The 16,164-nt window shown below is 46.6% G+C and overlaps 2 protein-coding genes across 5 annotated transcripts in view; both read left to right on the plus strand.

Annotated features, from left to right (window-relative positions):
• Positions 1-244: 244 nt before the first annotated feature.
• PUS1 (pseudouridine synthase 1) lies at positions 245-12,105 on the plus strand. 4 transcript variants are annotated; one of them, XM_081338957.1, is made up of 6 exons: positions 245-1,285; positions 2,621-2,830; positions 3,981-4,118; positions 4,404-4,506; positions 7,132-7,829; positions 8,992-9,283. In XM_081338957.1, the coding sequence occupies exons 1-6, from the start codon at positions 380-382 to the stop codon at positions 9,034-9,036; spliced, it is 2,100 nt and encodes a 699-aa protein (XP_081195083.1). In that variant the 5' UTR covers positions 245-379; the 3' UTR covers positions 9,037-9,283. The 4 variants fall into 4 exon arrangements, with proteins under 4 accessions (XP_081195083.1, XP_081195085.1, XP_081195084.1 ...); XM_081338959.1 differs by lacking the exons at positions 7,132-7,829; positions 8,992-9,283 and adding an exon at positions 11,326-12,105; XM_081338958.1 differs by lacking the exons at positions 7,132-7,829; positions 8,992-9,283 and adding an exon at positions 6,797-7,089.
• Positions 12,106-13,886: 1,781 nt separating this feature from the next.
• EP400 (E1A binding protein p400) overlaps positions 13,887-16,164 on the plus strand; it is an 80,489-nt gene continuing 78,211 nt past the window's right edge. Inside the window, exon 1 of the mRNA XM_081339109.1 lies at positions 13,887-14,008. The gene's annotated coding sequence lies outside the window, so the exon portion shown is untranslated. The remainder of the gene's footprint in view (positions 14,009-16,164) is intronic.

Consider the following 16,164-nt stretch of genomic DNA (forward strand, 5'->3'; position numbering starts at 1 on the left):
AGACCTGGCGTTCCCCAACATGGTCAAGCCCCCTGGAAACAAACCGAGATGCGAAGCCAGCCCGCTGCTCTGATGCCACGCCAAGCGCCTCAATTCTCCCATCCAACTTCCAAACCCAAGGCTGGAGTTGCAACCAGCCGATTGAATCGCAACCCAAGCGACCACCGTTCGGATCCAGCATGGCTGGGTTAAACCAAGTTGGGTTTCCCTTCCAACCCTGCTGTGCCAAGCGCTGCTCAAAAGATTGGGCCCCGTTCACACAACAGCAGATCCGTGTAAGGCGCATTTGAATAAGTATTGATGTGATATTTGTATTGCTTGTAGTCACTTCTATAAGAGCTAAAGTGCGATAGACTCAATAGTTCATTGTTGTTAGCATATGGTTGTTTATGATTGTTTCTACTTTTATACCTTGTATTTAGCTCTGGGAAGTCGGGGACGGGGAGGGGGGAAGGGGAGGGTGGGAGGGTTGGGTAGGGCTGGGAAGGGGGTGGGTGGGGAGGGGTTGTTAAAAATAAAATGTACTGAAAAACTTTTCCATTCAAAAAGAAAAAAAAAAGATTGGGCCCCGTTCACACAACAGCAGATCCGTGTAAGGCGCTGCCACTCTTCCCCACCCCCCCTCCCACCCCCGGCCTCTTGGCAAAGCGAGTGCAATCAAACTCGAATCGCCCAAAGGGGTGCTGGAGACACGGGTGCTGCCGCCCCTCTCCCCGCCCCCGACGCGCATCTATTCAGACGACGTCTCGGCGAGCAAGCGCGCCCGCTGCTTCTTTTTTTTTGCTTCTTTTTTTTCTCCCCGTTTGCAAAGCAAAAACGCGCAACGCCGTGCACGGCCGGCCGATGCACCCGGTCCCTCTTCGCCTGCCGTACGCCATCCCATAATAAACCCCCCTTCTTTCTCACCCCACCCCCACCCCCCCACCCCCTTCCTCCCTCCCTGCTCCGGTTTCCCACGTGGTCCCGGGTTTGGGACGCGGGGCTTTGTTGCATTGCACGTCGGAACGGCCGGCGGCGCTTTGCAAAACGGGTCTCCTGGCTCGGCTCCTCTCCGGCGCGGGCTGGAATGAGGTGGCTGCTTGGGGGGAAAAAGGGGATTTGGGCTTCTCTCTGGGTCGCCGCTGGGGCATGGAGAAGCGGCCCCGGGGGTCGGCGGAGGCGCCCGGATCCTGGCTTGCTCGGGCCAAGCGGCCGATTCTGGCTGGCGTCTTGGAAATCTAGCCGGTTGGTTGGCGAAGGCCGGAGGAGAGCCGCGAGTCTTTGGCGCTGCGGAGCACGTCGGAATGTGGGTATCCGTGAAAAAGGAAGGCGTGCGCGAGGGAGGAGGGTCGTTCTCACGAGCAGAGCAGAGGATCCCCTGGGCTGCAGGCAAAGGTTCTGCCTGCCTTTCAGCTCCAGATTTTATTGCCTTCTTGCTTTCCTTTCTCTCCCCTCCCATCTTTCTCCTTCCTTCCTTCTTCCCTCCCTCCCTTCCTTTCTCTCCTCCTTCCCTCCCATCTCTTCCTTCCTTCCTTCCCTCTCTCTCTCTTCCTTGCTCCCTCCCATCCCTTCCTTCCTTCTTTCCTTCCTTCCTTCCTTCCTTACCTCCTTCCCTCCCATCCCTTCCTTCTCCCCCCCCCCCTCTCTTCCTTGCTCGCTCCCTCCCTCCCATTCATTCTCTGGAAAAGAAACAGGATTTCCTTCCCCTGCTTTATTTTTAACCGTTCTTTCCTGCAAAATTATCATCTGCTTTTCAGCTCTAAACATTTATTTTATTCGTGTTTGCATTTATACTGGACAGCCATTTGTCTGGATGGTAGACGGTCTCTTGCATGAGCAGGGGGTTGGACTAGAAGGCCTCCGAGGTCCCTTCAACCCTTATTATTTTACATTCTATACAAGCAACGTAGAGACAGAAGCAGTTTAAAAGCCATCCTTATACATGGGTTCTCTCTTTCTGCCCTTATATATATAACCAACATTGCAATGGCACATAACTTACCATTGCTACTATACCTAACTAGCATTGCAATTGTCCTTAACTAGCCTTGCAACTGTAGCTAGCTAGCATTGCACTGTACCTAACTGGCATATCTATATCTAGCATTACATCTGTATCTAGCATTATAAGGTAAAGGTAAAGGTTCCCCCGCACTTGCGTGCTAGTCGTTTCCGACTCTAGGGGCCGGTGCTCATCTCCGTCTCAAAGCCAAAGAGCCGGCGCTTCTCCGAGGACGTCTCCGTGGTCCTGTGGCCGGCATGACTAGACGCCAGAGGCGCACGGAACGCTGTTACCTTCCCACCGGAGTGGTCCCTATTTTTCTACTTGCATTTTTTACGTGCTTTCGAACTGCTAGGTTGGCAGAAGCTGGGAGGAGTAACAGGCGCTCACTCTGTTACGCGGCGCTTGGGATTTGGCCCGCCAAACTGCCTACCTTCTGATCGACAAGCTCAGCATCCTAACCCACTGAGCCACCGCGTCCCACATCTAGCATTATACCTATATCTAACTAGCATTTCAGCTATCCCTGACTAGCATTGCAACTGTACTTGACTACCACACCCAACTAGCATTGCAACGAAGCAGCTGTTCCTCCATTAATCTGTGGGTCCTTGTGGCGCTCGGTGTGGTCTCTTCCAGTGTCTTGCCATGGCTGAGCAGCTGGGAAGTCTGGAAAACAGCCTGGCTAAGCGGCCGAGGGACGGGGACGGCAGGCAGGAGGAGAATGGACACGAGGTCAAAAGGTTCAAGGACAATGAGGAAGAGGTCAAGGACGAGACGAAGAAGTTCCCGAAGAAGAAAGTTGTGCTCTTGCTGGTGTATTGTGGGAAGGGCTACCATGGAATGCAGGTCAGTGCCTGGATATAATGGCACGTGGGGAAGACTTTGGGTGGGGGGGGGGAGGAAGAGAGGCTGTCTAGGGCAGCGGTCCCCAATCTTTGCAGCTTACCAGCCTGGTTGGTGGCGGGGAAGAGGGGAACCACACCCCGTGAGCATCGGGCTGCTGTGCACATACAGCTCAATTCGCAAGAGTGGCAGGCCGGCACGCATGGGCGTGCATGCGCAGCGTGTCTGCAGCCCCCCCCCAACGCTTGCATGAGTTGGAGTGTGCTTTTCTGTGCACCCCAGTCCATCTTTCACACAGGCCAATTCCAAATAGGCTGTGGACCGGTAATGGGCTGTGGCTCAGTGCTTGGAGACCCCTGGCCTAGGGAACGCAGAGAAAAGAGACGGCGTAGCCCACAGATGCACAATGGGTGGAGAAAGAGACTCAGAAGGAACTCTTTTCCCCACTAGCTTCTTGGGGATGTAAAGATGAGGGTAAAATTGCTGGCTGTGGAATTCTGGGAGCTGAAGTCCAGACCTCTTCCAAGTTGCCACGGTTGAGAAAAATGAAAAGAAAGGACTAGGGGTGACACGAGAGCAGTGTGCCAATATTTGAAGGGTTGCCATAAAGAAGAGGGGGGTCAAGCTATTCTCCAAAGCACCCGAAGGCAGGACAAGAAGCAACGGATGGGAACTCATCAAGGAGAGAAGCAGCCTAGAACTAAGGAGAAATTTCCTGATAGTCGGAACAATTAACCGGCGGAACCACCTGCCTCCAGAAGCTGTGAATGCTCCAACACTGGAAGTTTTTAAGAAGAGATTGGACAACCGTTTGTCTGAAATGGTATAGGGTTTCCTGCCTGAGCAGGGGGTTGGACTAGATGACCTCCAAGGTCCCTTCCAGGTCTGTTATTCTGTTCTCTGCAGAGGTTTGAATGCTCTTATCTATAGAACTACAAAAGTCCTTGTTAGGGTGAAGATGAGCTGGTTCAGCTGATGTTAAGTTCTCTCAGATGGTCTCATAGAATAGGGGTCTTCAAACCTGGCCCTTTTTTATGACTTGTGGACTTCAACTCCAAGGATTCCTCCGCCAGGCATGTGCCTGCAGAGCAATTCATTCTCCGGGCTCAGATGAGTTGAATGTATTCATTTCTCTCTTCCCCCCCCCCCTCAGCGCAACGTGAAAACTTCCCAGTACAGGACCATTGAGGATGACCTAGTATCAGCCCTCATAAAATCCAGATGTATTCCAGAAAATCACGGAAAAGACATGAAGAAAATGTCGTTTCAGAGATGCGCCAGGACCGATAAGGTAGGTCTTGACTTAATGACCATCTGTTTAACGACGGGGAATTACGATTGCGCTGAAAGGGTAATACAGGCAGTTTTTGAAAGAGCAGCTCCCCCCCTTGGACTTAATTTTAACATTTAACATTTTCAAGTCTGTGAATTATAAATTGAGTTGCAAACAAACATCCTTTAAAACGTGACTCGCTGGCATTTTTATAAAATTCTGTCCAGTTCCGTTTAAATCATCCCTCGTTTTTATTTGATTTCTTTTTTTCTTTCTTTTTTCTTTGCAAAACGAAAAATTCAGGGCGTGTCTGCGGCTGGACAGATTGTCTCCTTGAAGGTCTGGATGATTGAAGATATTTTACAAAAGATTAACGAGCATCTTCCTTCTCATATAAGAATTTTAGGTAAGAGAGTACCACTTTAGAATTACGTCATAGGCACAACAAGCTTGGGGGTTTCTCATTTCAAGTAAGAGGCTCTTGCCCCCTATAGTCAAACCTTGTGTAACAGGAATAAAATCTTGCACAGCTAGAAAAACCAGAAACAACAAAACGTTTTTCTGCACAGGTGGAAATATTTAGCTTATGACGTTAAATGTATTTTTTTTTGGGGGGGGGGTTTCCAGTTAAGGTTGTGCATACAGTCTAGGACCCTCCAGAGATAGATAGCCCTCTGCAGGTAGTCCTCAACTTACTAACACAATTGAGCCCAAAATTTGGGTTAAGTGAGACATTTCTTAGTTGAGTGTAGCCCCATTTTGCGGCCTTCCTTGCCACAGTTGTTAAGTGGGTCCCTGCAGTTTTTAAGTCAGTAACCTGGTTGTTAAACGAATCTGTCCCCCCCCCGTTGACTTTGCTTGTCAGAAGACCATAAAAGGGGATCACGTGACCCCGGGGACGCTGCAACCGTCGTAAATACGAGTCAGTTGTTGAGAGTCTGAATTTTGATCGTCTGACTATGGAGATGCTGCAACGGATGTCAGTGTGAAAAATGGGCATAAGTCACTTTTTTCACTGCCGTTGAAACTTCGAACGGTTGCTAAAAAAAAAATGGTTGTAATTCGAGGACCGCCTGCGCAGAGGCATCTGTTAGGCTCCCAAACTTAGAAAGACCTGCAGAGTTACTTCTAAGCAATTTGCTTTATTGGTCCTCGTTTAGAATAGATAGAATTCTTTATTTAGAGACAAAAGTCTTGCTGAATCTTGCCAGACGGTCGCAAAGGGATACTGCGACCGTCGTAAATAGGAAGCGGTGGCCAAGGGTCTGGATTTTGATTCACCTGACCGTGGGGATGCTGTGAAGGTCGTTAAGTGTGAAAAATGGGCCTGAGTCCCTTTCCTTAGTGCCCTTGAATGGTCACTAAATGGACTGTTGGAAGTTGAGGACTGCCTGCGTTATGGCCACAGCTGACTAGAATTTCCATTTCTAAGCAAGGCAGGGGTTAAGGGGGCGGTGGCGCCATTCCACTCCATTTTGCAGGCTTGTCGAAAGGGATCACTGCAGTCGTTAAGGGAATTACAGCGTCTTTTAAGTGAGTCTGGCTCCTCCCACTGGTTTTGCTGGTTGGAAGCTGGCTGGGAAGGTTGCAGACGCTGCAGCTGTTGTAAACACACAAGTTCCCAAGCATCCAAATTTGTTGTTGTTAGTTGCGAAGTTGTGTCCGACCCATCGCGACCCTATGGACAACGTTCCTCCAGGCCTTCCTGTCCTCTACCATCTTCTGGAGTCCATTTAAGCTCATGCCTCCTGCTTCAGCCACCTCATTCTCCGTCGTCCCCTTCTTCTCTTGCCCTCAACCTTTCCCAGCATTAGGCTCTTCTCCAGTGAGTCCTTCCTTCTCGTTAGGTGGCCAAAGTATTTGAGTTTCAGCTTCAGGATCTGGCCTTCTAAAGAGCAGTCAGGGTTGATCTCCTCTAGGACCGACCGGTTTGATCGCCTTGCAGTCCAAGGGACTCGCAGGAGTCTTCTCCAGCACCACAGTTCAAAGGTCTCAATTCTTTGGTGCTCAGCCTTTCTTATGGTCCAGCTTGGTCCATGAAGGGGGCATCCAAATTTGGATCAGATCAAATCCCAGATTCAGATCCATCCAAGATCCCAAACGGGCTTTTTCAAGGAGGCAACTGGACTTCCTTGTTTTTCCTTTGAAGACGTTTCGCTTCTCAGCCAAGAAACTTCTTCAGCTCTGACTGGACGGTGGGGAATGGAAGGATTTATACTCCTTGCAGACAGCGGGTCATTTGCCTTCTTTCGGAGAGACGCTGAGGCCCCTTGGAGCCTTACCTGTGTCTTCAGGGTCACCTGAGTGGTGCAAATGGGTGTGGAGCCTTCTTGGAACTGCTGAAAGGACTTGTGTTGTGGAAGCTCTGCTTTCTGCAGGATGTTGCCTGCCCCGTGTCCCTCCACTGTTGAAGACGGGCGCAGGCTGTTGGGGATGAGTCTGTGTTGTCTGCATCTCAAACTGAAGCTCAAACGGTTCCTGCGGTCTGCAATTTTATTTTCCTGGAAATCCGTTCTTAGTCCCTCACCATCCGAAGGGTGTTCATCCAAAGCGCGTCGCTAAATGTATGTGGAGATTCTCAGTCCTCCAGGTCATGGTTGTCCCAAAGGTGCGTTTTCAGGAGGCAGCTGGCCTTTCTTGGGGGTTTTTTGGATTTTTTTTTCTTCTTCTTGTTTTTCCATTCCCCACCATTTTAGTCAGAGCTGAAGAAGCTTCTGGGAGGAGAAGCGAAACGTCTTCAAAGAAAAACAAGAAAAGTCCAGTTGCCTCCTGAAAAAAAGCACCTTTGGGATAACCCTGACCTGGATTGACTGAGGATCACCATACACATCATCCCAAGAGTTTCTACTTTAAGGAAACTACTTTTAATCAGATTTGGAAATTCCTCTGGATTCGGCATTTAACCCATTATCAAAGGACCCATACTGGGGGGGTGTATAAGTTCTTGTTTTCGGGATCCTGCCCAGCTGTGAGAAAAGGTTGACCCAAAGTTGACATTGTTCTAAAGTTTTGTCTGTTTAAAAAAAAATAGGGCTCAAAAGGGTGACCGGGAAATTCAATTCCAAGAACAGATGTGATGCCCGGACCTATTCCTACATGCTACCAACGTTCGCCTTTGCCCACAAGGACGATGCTCCTCAGGATGAAACCTACCGCTTGAGTGCCGAGACTTTGGAGGCCGTCAACCACCTCCTGGCTTGCTACAAAGGCACCCACAACTTCCATAACTTCACCTCCCAGAAGGGCCCCAAGGATCCCAGCGCCAAACGCTACATCATGGAGATGTTTTGCGAAGAGCCCTTCGTCAGGAACGGGCTGGAGTTTGCGGTGGTGAAGGTGAAAGGGCAGAGTTTCATGATGCACCAGATCCGCAAAATGATCGGCTTGGTGATCGCCATTGTGAAGGGCCACGCCACCCTCTCCATCCTGGAGCAGAGCTGGGGTGAGGAGCGAGTGGACATCCCCAAAGCACCTGGACTGGGTCTGATTTTGGAACGGGTTCACTTCGAGAGCTACAATCAACGGTTTGGGGACGACGGTCTCCACGAAGCCCTGGAATGGGCAGAAGAAGAGGAGGAGATCGCAGCTTTCAAAGAGCAGCACATCTATCCCACCATCATCCATACAGAGAAGGAAGAAAGGTCCATGATGAACTGGCTGGAGACGCTCTTCAACCATCAGTTTGATTCCACCGTCTCAAGGTTGCAGGAAGACATCCGAGATGCCAAGGTGAGGGGAAATAATTTTGTTTTCCTCCTTCCCAACCCAAGAACCAGGGGGATTCAGCGGTGATGAGGCTGGACCAGAGGAGAGGCTGTAAGGACCCACTTCAAAACCTCTTCCCAAGAAAGCAGAACTCTTGCAACAGATTCATCCCAAAAGGAGCTTTTATTAGGAGAAGCTGACAGCAGGCATAGAAGGCAGGATCTCAGCGTTTCCCGCTCAAATCAATAGGTTAAAGGAGCAAAAAGCAAACCCCACCCCAATAATTCATCTGGTCAGTTCAAACGGACCAGTCCTCAGGTGTTAAGTCCTCAGTGGGAATGAGGCTGATATGACTCCGTTCCCAAGGCTGTGAAAACGTCACTTCTCATCCGCAGCGAGAGATAAGCCAGATCCCCAGGTTGACATCAAGGGGAGAATAGTTCAAAGAGTAAGCAGATAGAGGAGGTGGAGAGGACACATTGTAGCAGCTAAGCGAAAGAACAATATACATACCTTCCCCCCCCCAGGAATGTGGCAGAACCCATAGAAGGGAATGAGGAAGAAAAAGAAAAGAATTTTGGCTATTTCTCAGCTCACAGATTTATCATTGGGCGGGTGGGGGGGAGGATAACATGATGGGAGACGCTAATGGAGATTCCATGGGGTCCTTGAAGAAAGTAGAAAATAAATCTTAAGAATGTCTGAAACGTGCTTTCAAAAAGGCAACTGGACTTGAGTTTTTGTTGAGGAAAGTCCAGTTGCCTTTTTGAAAGCACCTTTTGAGACAACCGTGACCTCGTTGACGGAGATCCCCCGTAGACAAAAAAAAACAAAACCCTAAGAAATAAGCAAGGTTGTGACTTCCAACCATGCTATTGCAGATTGTAACCATTCATTGCCTTATGTGGGGGTTTTCTTTGGGAAGAATTAAAAGTCTCAAAGATGTTTTTTTTTCCCCAAAAGGCAACTGGATTTTCTTGGTTGTTTTTTTTTTCCCTTTGAAAACGTTTTGCTTCTCAACCAAGAAGCTTCTTCAGCTCTTGGATGAGAAATGAAATATTTTCAAGGGGAAAAAAAAACCACCAAGAAAATAAAAGTTGCCTTTTTTTGGGGGGGGGGAAATCAATCGTGTCTTGGATGATTGAGAATCTCCATTGAAGAATTAAAAGTGTTTTGCTTCTTTCAGTCTGATCCTGAAGGTAGCGATGGATGTGAAGACAACTCTGATTGAGGATTTCAGGCACACTTGGATACCTTGGATTCAAGTCCCTTTGGGCAGAAAAATCAAGCTTTTCTCAACGATGGATGTTCCTTAGTCTTGAACAGAGATGAAGAAGGACAAAAATGGCGCTTTCTGTCCCCTTTGCAGCAACGGAATGGGAGACATGCTAGCTAGAACAAACACTGCTTTAATTATGCTCGATAAAAATATTTCTTTTTTTTTTTAAAAAAAGAAGTTTGCTAAATTATGGTTAAAACGGAGAAAAATAATTATCAGACTCTTACGGATAAATGCAACCTGTTAAAGAATGCTGTTCCCTTTTCATTTTCCCAAACAGCCAACATTAATTATTCCTTTGGAAAGCTTTCTCTGATTATTGCCTCAGCCAAGTAATAAGGACTTAGGAAACTTGTTTCTTCCTTTTGTAAAAACAATATATTTTTATTTTTATTTTTTTTTATTTCCACTTTCTCATAGACCAAATAATGTGGTGGTTGAAACAAACTCCGGGTTGGAACATCTGAGTTTCATCTCCCTTTTTTTTTTAGAAAACTGTCTATTTCAGGGTTTTTTTTTAATGCTCCTTTTGAAAAAAATAATAATAAAGGCTTTTTGTGACACAAGGTAGAAAGGTTTTTTTTAAAAAAATATTTCTAATCTAGGTTGGACGTAATGCTGATATAATTTGATCTGGGGGGGAGGTGAGAGAACATTCTAAGCTTTGGAAGCCATCAAGAAAAACAAATCAGAATGTAGTTGTGTGGCTTACTAGTTGCTGTATTTGTTTAGTGACCGTTCAAAGTTAGAACGGTACTGAAAAAAGTGACTTAATAGTTGCAAGTCAAGGATGAGTATAGAGATCATTATGAATTCCCTAATAAAAATAAATAAAATAAATAATAAAATAAATAATAAAATAATAAAATAAAGACTGCAAAAAGGAACAGCCTAGCTGGAAATAAATGGCTATTTATTATTTATTTGGTGAACCAGGGTTAAATAAACTTTAACCTGTTGGGGTTTTAATCCAATTATTATGGGAGTATATTTTGATGAGCGAAATGCAGGAGAGCCAAATCGTTGGAAAACTCGGGAAAAATTATAATAATGATCCAGTTTAGAAATACACTTTTATCTATTGGGGAAATCTGCAGAATAAAATCTACAACTCCCATGATAGAAGCAACCTTGTTTTAACAACCTTGTTTTAACAGTTTTGATTAGGAGACGTGAATGTGTTAAGCTTTGTCTTTTTCCCCCCTATGTTATTTTTGTCCCTTGCTGGCTTCCGTAGAGGGAATCCTGTCTTCCTATTTTTTCTCTTCCGCTTACGAAAACCCCCATCCATTGCGCCTGCGCTGACGGAGCTCTACATTGGCATCGACCAATAGAATCTCTTTCTTCCCCCCACCCCCATGAAGAGCTCGGAATGGTATGATCTGGAGAAGGGGATTCTAAAGTGGTGCCGCCCAGTGCAGAATGCAGTAAACGTGCATTTTGAGCAAACTTAGATTTGCACGTGGGGAAAAAATGGATAGAACTAGTAAGTAGATTAATTTTTTTTTTTAAAAAAAAAGATTAAATTCATTTTTAAAAAACAATAGGAAAGGGCATTTTTCTGGCTGCTGGGAACTTTAAATATATAAATATAAATGGAATTTTTCAGCCAGTGCAATGGAGTACTGATCAGTTTTTAAATGAATGGGTTTGTAGGGTGTGAGTTTTATGTATTTTATGATGGTTTTTAACGTGCTTGTTATCGTTTCTTGCTTGTTTTTCAACTGTTTGAGGGTACTTTGGAGGGTTTTTTTTACAGTTTTAATTGCTTGCAAGCCTCCTAGAGTCCTGGAGGAGAGGCGTGGTTATATAAATTAATAATTTTAATTCCATCATGGGTTCAACACAGTTCTCTGTGTTTTGCGGATTATGGATCCGAGGGTGTGAAATTGGAATAATTAATAAGTAATAGTTTAATTGCATCGTGAGCTCATTTGTTGAGAGAAGAGAGATATTTAGGAATGGTGTAATAATTAGAATATTAATTGTAGCCCCTGCTTTTCCTCATCCTTACTCCAGAGTCTCCACAACCTATGGAGTGCCCTGGCATTGCCTGAGGATACAGTGAAAGTGTGCTGAACTGGATCTCCAGAAGGGTACTTGATCCCCTTTGAGGCCTACAGTTGGAACAAACATCCCGTATTGTTACCTGTTGATTGCTTGGGGTGCAATAAATTATCTCATATCTAGCTTGCTAAATGTATAATTAGGAATTTCTGTTTCGATTCTTTTTCCTTTTAGGCCCTTTGATTCTAACTGTGATACTCACAGTGGGCTGTGATGTCTGAACTCCGGTCACACCTTCTACGTAACAAGCGCGGTTGATCTCCGGAACAGATCCCAGCAGTGTATAACGTATCGATCTTGAGATCTTCGCAAGAAGATACATACCAAGATTCTCTCCTTTGGAATATGGGCAGAATGAGTTACTCACTTGGATTAACTGGCTGGTTAAACATTGGAAGGAATCGGCCTCTGTTGGTGGCATTGAGTGGTTGGAATAATGCTATTAAGAAGCCTAGCTGTTTGATAGATCCACGTAAAAAGCAATGTGGTTTTCTGAAGTCCCACGTTTTAAAACAAAGTTAACACTGGCAGGGGCATGCAGAATCCAAAACCAAGCTGTATCAGGGTTTAGGATGACATAGGATCTTGGCCTCTTGACTCACAAGAGGTAGGATCAGATTTAAGGTCAAATTGTTCTATCTACACTATCTAAAAGTTTCTTTTGGTTCTTGCATGAGACTCCTGATGGTCTCCCTGTTGAAATTCTACCTTGCTTGGGACAGAATTTTCAAGGTCTGGAAAAGTGACTTTAGAGCAGGGGTGTCAAACTGGCAATGTCACAAGATGTGTTGTGACTTTTTTGCCATTGCCGGTGATGGGGTGGGCATGGTTTCGCTATGATGCATCCGGCCTGCGGGCTGGCAATTTGACACCCCTGCTTTAGAGTATGTCTAATTTAAACACTCATCTGTCCAATTTGTAATCTGTAACTGCAATGAAATAAACTGGATTCTAACGGGATGATTGTGTCTGAACGTCTTTGAAACTGTTTTAAAAGTTGCCAACGGCACATACTCAATAGAAAGCCTTGGTTCATGTGAGAAGTTGATAACAGTCTTGGAGTCACCGTTTAAAGAATTAGTGTTGAAATAATTAGTGGGTGACATCACCTTTGCCTGGGGGGTGCCTGTGGGGGACTCTTCATGAACTTGTAAGGAGCTGGAGTGAGTGACGAGCTCACCCCGACATGAAGCAGCTCTTGGGTTTCGAATCCAGCCTTGCTAACCTCCAACGCAGCATTCTAACTATGTGAGCCACCGTGTGCCAATCTATAATGGTGAGAGAGGAGGTTATAGACAACAGCAAGATGGACATACTCAGTTACTGGAGTGATGGGGGAAGGACTAAACTAAAGGATCAAGTCAGGTAGGTTGGGAGAAAATCTAGGAAACGAAAACTAGGAATTGATGGCACAAAATAAATCAACTCCGTAGTCGCAGTGTACATGTCTTGCAGATTTGAATTTTTCCTGGTTTGAGTCCAATTTCTGCAAAGCAAAAGCCCATACGGAAACAATAAAGAATACCCCAACTCGTATTAGCCACCCAGAGTCGCTTTGCAGAGTGAGATGGGCAGCATAAAAACTTAATAAATATTGCAAGACCCAATGTGGGTCGGTCACCGAGACCAGAGATTTAGCCTTCCTAAATACTCAATTTAGTTTTGAATGAATGAATGAAACTTTATTGCCAAAAGTACAACCATGTATACATTGAGATTGGCTGAGCCTCCCTTCGTGCCCACCTCCAACTCACAGTGACAACAAACCCTCCATCTTATTACACCATGTGAGCTAATTGCACAACACACCGGCCTGGCAAGTCAATTCTGCACAAAGTTGATAAAAATTATTTCCCGTTCATTAGCAGTGGGCTAATGCCTCCTTCAGTAACACCAGCTGCCTGCAATTAGTGCAGGTTCGAGTCCCACCAGGCTCAAGGTTGACTCAGCCTTCCATCCTTCCGAGGAAGGTAAAATGAGGACCCAGATTGTTGGGGGCAATTAAGCTGACTTTGTAATAATGCCGCTTGGGGGTGTGTGTGAAAGCCCTAATAAGCAGGCATATACATAGAATGAAGGCTACTGCTAAGCTTGTAAGCCGCCCTGAGTCTTCGGAGAAGGGCGGGATATAAATGGAATTAAAAAATAATATTTTTTATCAACTTTATGCAGAATTGACTTGCGAGGCCAGTTTGTTGTGGAATTAGTTTTAACAAATAGCGTCCACTATAAAGTCAGGGCAGCCAGTTTATCTTTCCATGTGAAAAGAAAAATTGTTCATTTTTCTTTTGCAGTGAAACCTCACTGAATGCATTCTAGAATGCGTGGATCAATAGAACACAATACATCTCTCCTTGGGAGGATCCTAAAACCCCATTTGTTTTATTTGGAAAATCCGCCTCCAAAATGCAAGACCCTAATCTTTTTAATTAGCAACGCTTCCAGATTGCGCATGCGGAGTACGGGCTTCTTTCCTTCCCCCCCCCTCCTTCCCATTTCGTCTCTACACAAGGCGGAGTCTCTTCCCGCATGCGCACTCATTTCTTCCCAGCCGCTACGTTACTGCAAGGGGGGGGGAGAAAAAAAACCCGTCGTTTTCGTGGGGCTTTTTTTTTTTGTTTGTTTGTTTTGTCCCTTGCCGGCGCTCGTCCGCCCGGCGCATGCGCCCTTTTTTGTTGTCTTCCTCAGGCTCCTCCCTTTCACCCCCCCCCCCTCCCCCGTCGCAGTCCGTTTCCTGTCAGGAGCGGATGGCCGAGGCTGGGCCCGGCTCGGAGCGGGCCGTCTTCGCTGAGCAGCGGCGGACGCTTCGCTCGCGCGCTCCGGCTTCCTGAGAGCCGACGCGGGAAGGGAAGAAAAGGTAACCGGGAGGGCAGCGGCGCCGCGGGTGGGTGGGCGGGCAGGCGGCTTAGGCCGCTCGGAAGGAACGTTACGCTCCCCGCTCTTCCCCCCTCCCTTCCCGCATCCAGGCGTCGCGCGCGCCTGCGAAGGGAGGAATAACGGGAAGCGGCAAAGGCCAAAAAGGTGACGTGCGGGAAAGGCGAACGCTTTTTTTCCCCTTCCCCCTAGCTATGAAAGGCGCGTTTGCTGGACTTTGAGACCTGCTGCCTTTCGGGGCATTTTTTTTTCCTCCCCTCATCTTTTTCCTCTTTAGCAGCCAGGCTGAACGGCCACGACTAACGGTCCCACAGGCTGCTGAGGCCCATAGAGCCTTGGTGGAGCAGTGGGCTAATGCCTCCTTAAGTAACACCAGCTGCCTGCAATTAGTGCAGGTTCGAGTCCCACCAGGCTCAAGGTTGACTCAGCCTCCCATCCTTCCCAGGTAGGTAAAATGAGGACCCAGATTGTTGGGGGCAATTAAGCTGACTTTGTAATAATGCCGCTTGGGGGTGTGTGTGAAAGCCCTAATAAGCAGGCATATACATAGAATGAAGGCTACTGCTAAGCCGCCCTGAGTCTTCGGAGAAGGGCGGGATATAAATGGGATTAAAATAAAAATAAATAAATAAATAAAGGCGTCTGGAGGCCAAGAACAGATAGGACGCCCTCGGTTGATAGGTCCACGTGGGCCCTCTCAAAAGCTGAGCCTCAGCCGCAGTAAAATAGAATAAAATGAGAATTAAGGTCCAGCGAAGGGACGGGTGGGGGAACAGCTGAGGTGAGATAAAACGGGATATAAAATGTGGTAGGGAAGGTAAAGCGAAGGTTTAAAAAAACGTATAAGGAGCGGCTGCTGGAATTGGGGGTGTCTCGTTTAATGAAGAGAAGGAGAAGGGGTGACTGCTAAGCTTGTAAGCTGCCCTGAGTCTTCGGAGAAGGGCGGGATATAAATGGAATTAAAATAATAATAATAAAAAAAATGATACGTTCCAATATCTCAGGGGCTGCCCCAAAGAAGAGGCAGTCAAGCTATTCTCCAAAGCACCCGAAGGCAGGACAAGAAGCAACGGAGGGAAATTAATCAAGGAGAGAAGCAACCTGGAACTAAGGAGAAATTTCCTGACAGTGGGAACAATTAACCAGTGGAACAACCTGCCTGCAGAAGCGGTGAATGCTCCAACACTGGAAGTTTTTAAGGAGAGACTGGACAGCCATTTGTCTGAAGTGGTACAGGGTTTCCTATCAGAGCAGGGACGCGGTGGCTCAGTGGGTTAGGACGCTGAGCTTGTCAATCGGAAGGTCGGCAGTTTGGCGGGTCGAATCCCGAGTGCCGCGTAACAGAGTGAGCGCCCGTTACTCGTCCCAGCTTCTGCCAACCTAGCAGTTCGAAAGCACGTCAAAATGCAAGTAGAAAAATAGGGACCACTCCGGTGGGAAGGTAACAGCGTTCCGTGCGCCTTTGCCGTCTAGTCATGCCGGCCACATGACCACGGAGACGTCCTCAGACAAGCGCTGGCTCTTCGGCTTTGAAACGGAGATGAGCACCGGCCCCTAGAGTCGGAAACGATTAGCACGCGTGTGCGGGGGAACCTTTACCAGAGCAGGGGGTTGGACTAGATGACCTCCTAGGTCCCTTCCAACTTCATTGTTATTATTATTAAAATAAGATCAAATAGTGTGAGGTAAAATGGAAGAACTTTATTAAGTCAGTGGGCCTAAGAGCGTCAGCCACAGGAAAATAGAGTAAAATAGGATTCGGTGAAGTTGGGTAAAAGTTAACCGTCGGATAAAATGGGATAAAATGTAGTTGGTGAGATAAAGTGAAGGTAAAAGAGTAAGATCAAATAGGAGAAGATCAAGGAGGAGAAAGAAGAGGAGGAGAAGAAGAAAAGAAAGAGGCTTTGTTAAATATGTCAATGGATCATGTCAAAGCTCAGCATCAGGCAGAGTAAAATAGAATAAAATGAGATAAGATACAGTGATGTGAGATAAAATAGCTACAAGGAGATAAAACAGGATAAAATCTAGTAAGTAAGATAAAGTGAAGATAAAAGAGTAACATCGTATAAGGTGAAATAGAAGAAGAGAACTTTATTAATCAAGTCAATTGTATCAAACTAATACAAACATTCAAAT

The sequence above is a fragment of the Vipera berus genome (genome assembly GCF_964194415.1).
Source record: "Vipera berus genome assembly, chromosome: 14".
Taxonomy (NCBI): domain Eukaryota; kingdom Metazoa; phylum Chordata; class Lepidosauria; order Squamata; family Viperidae; genus Vipera; species Vipera berus.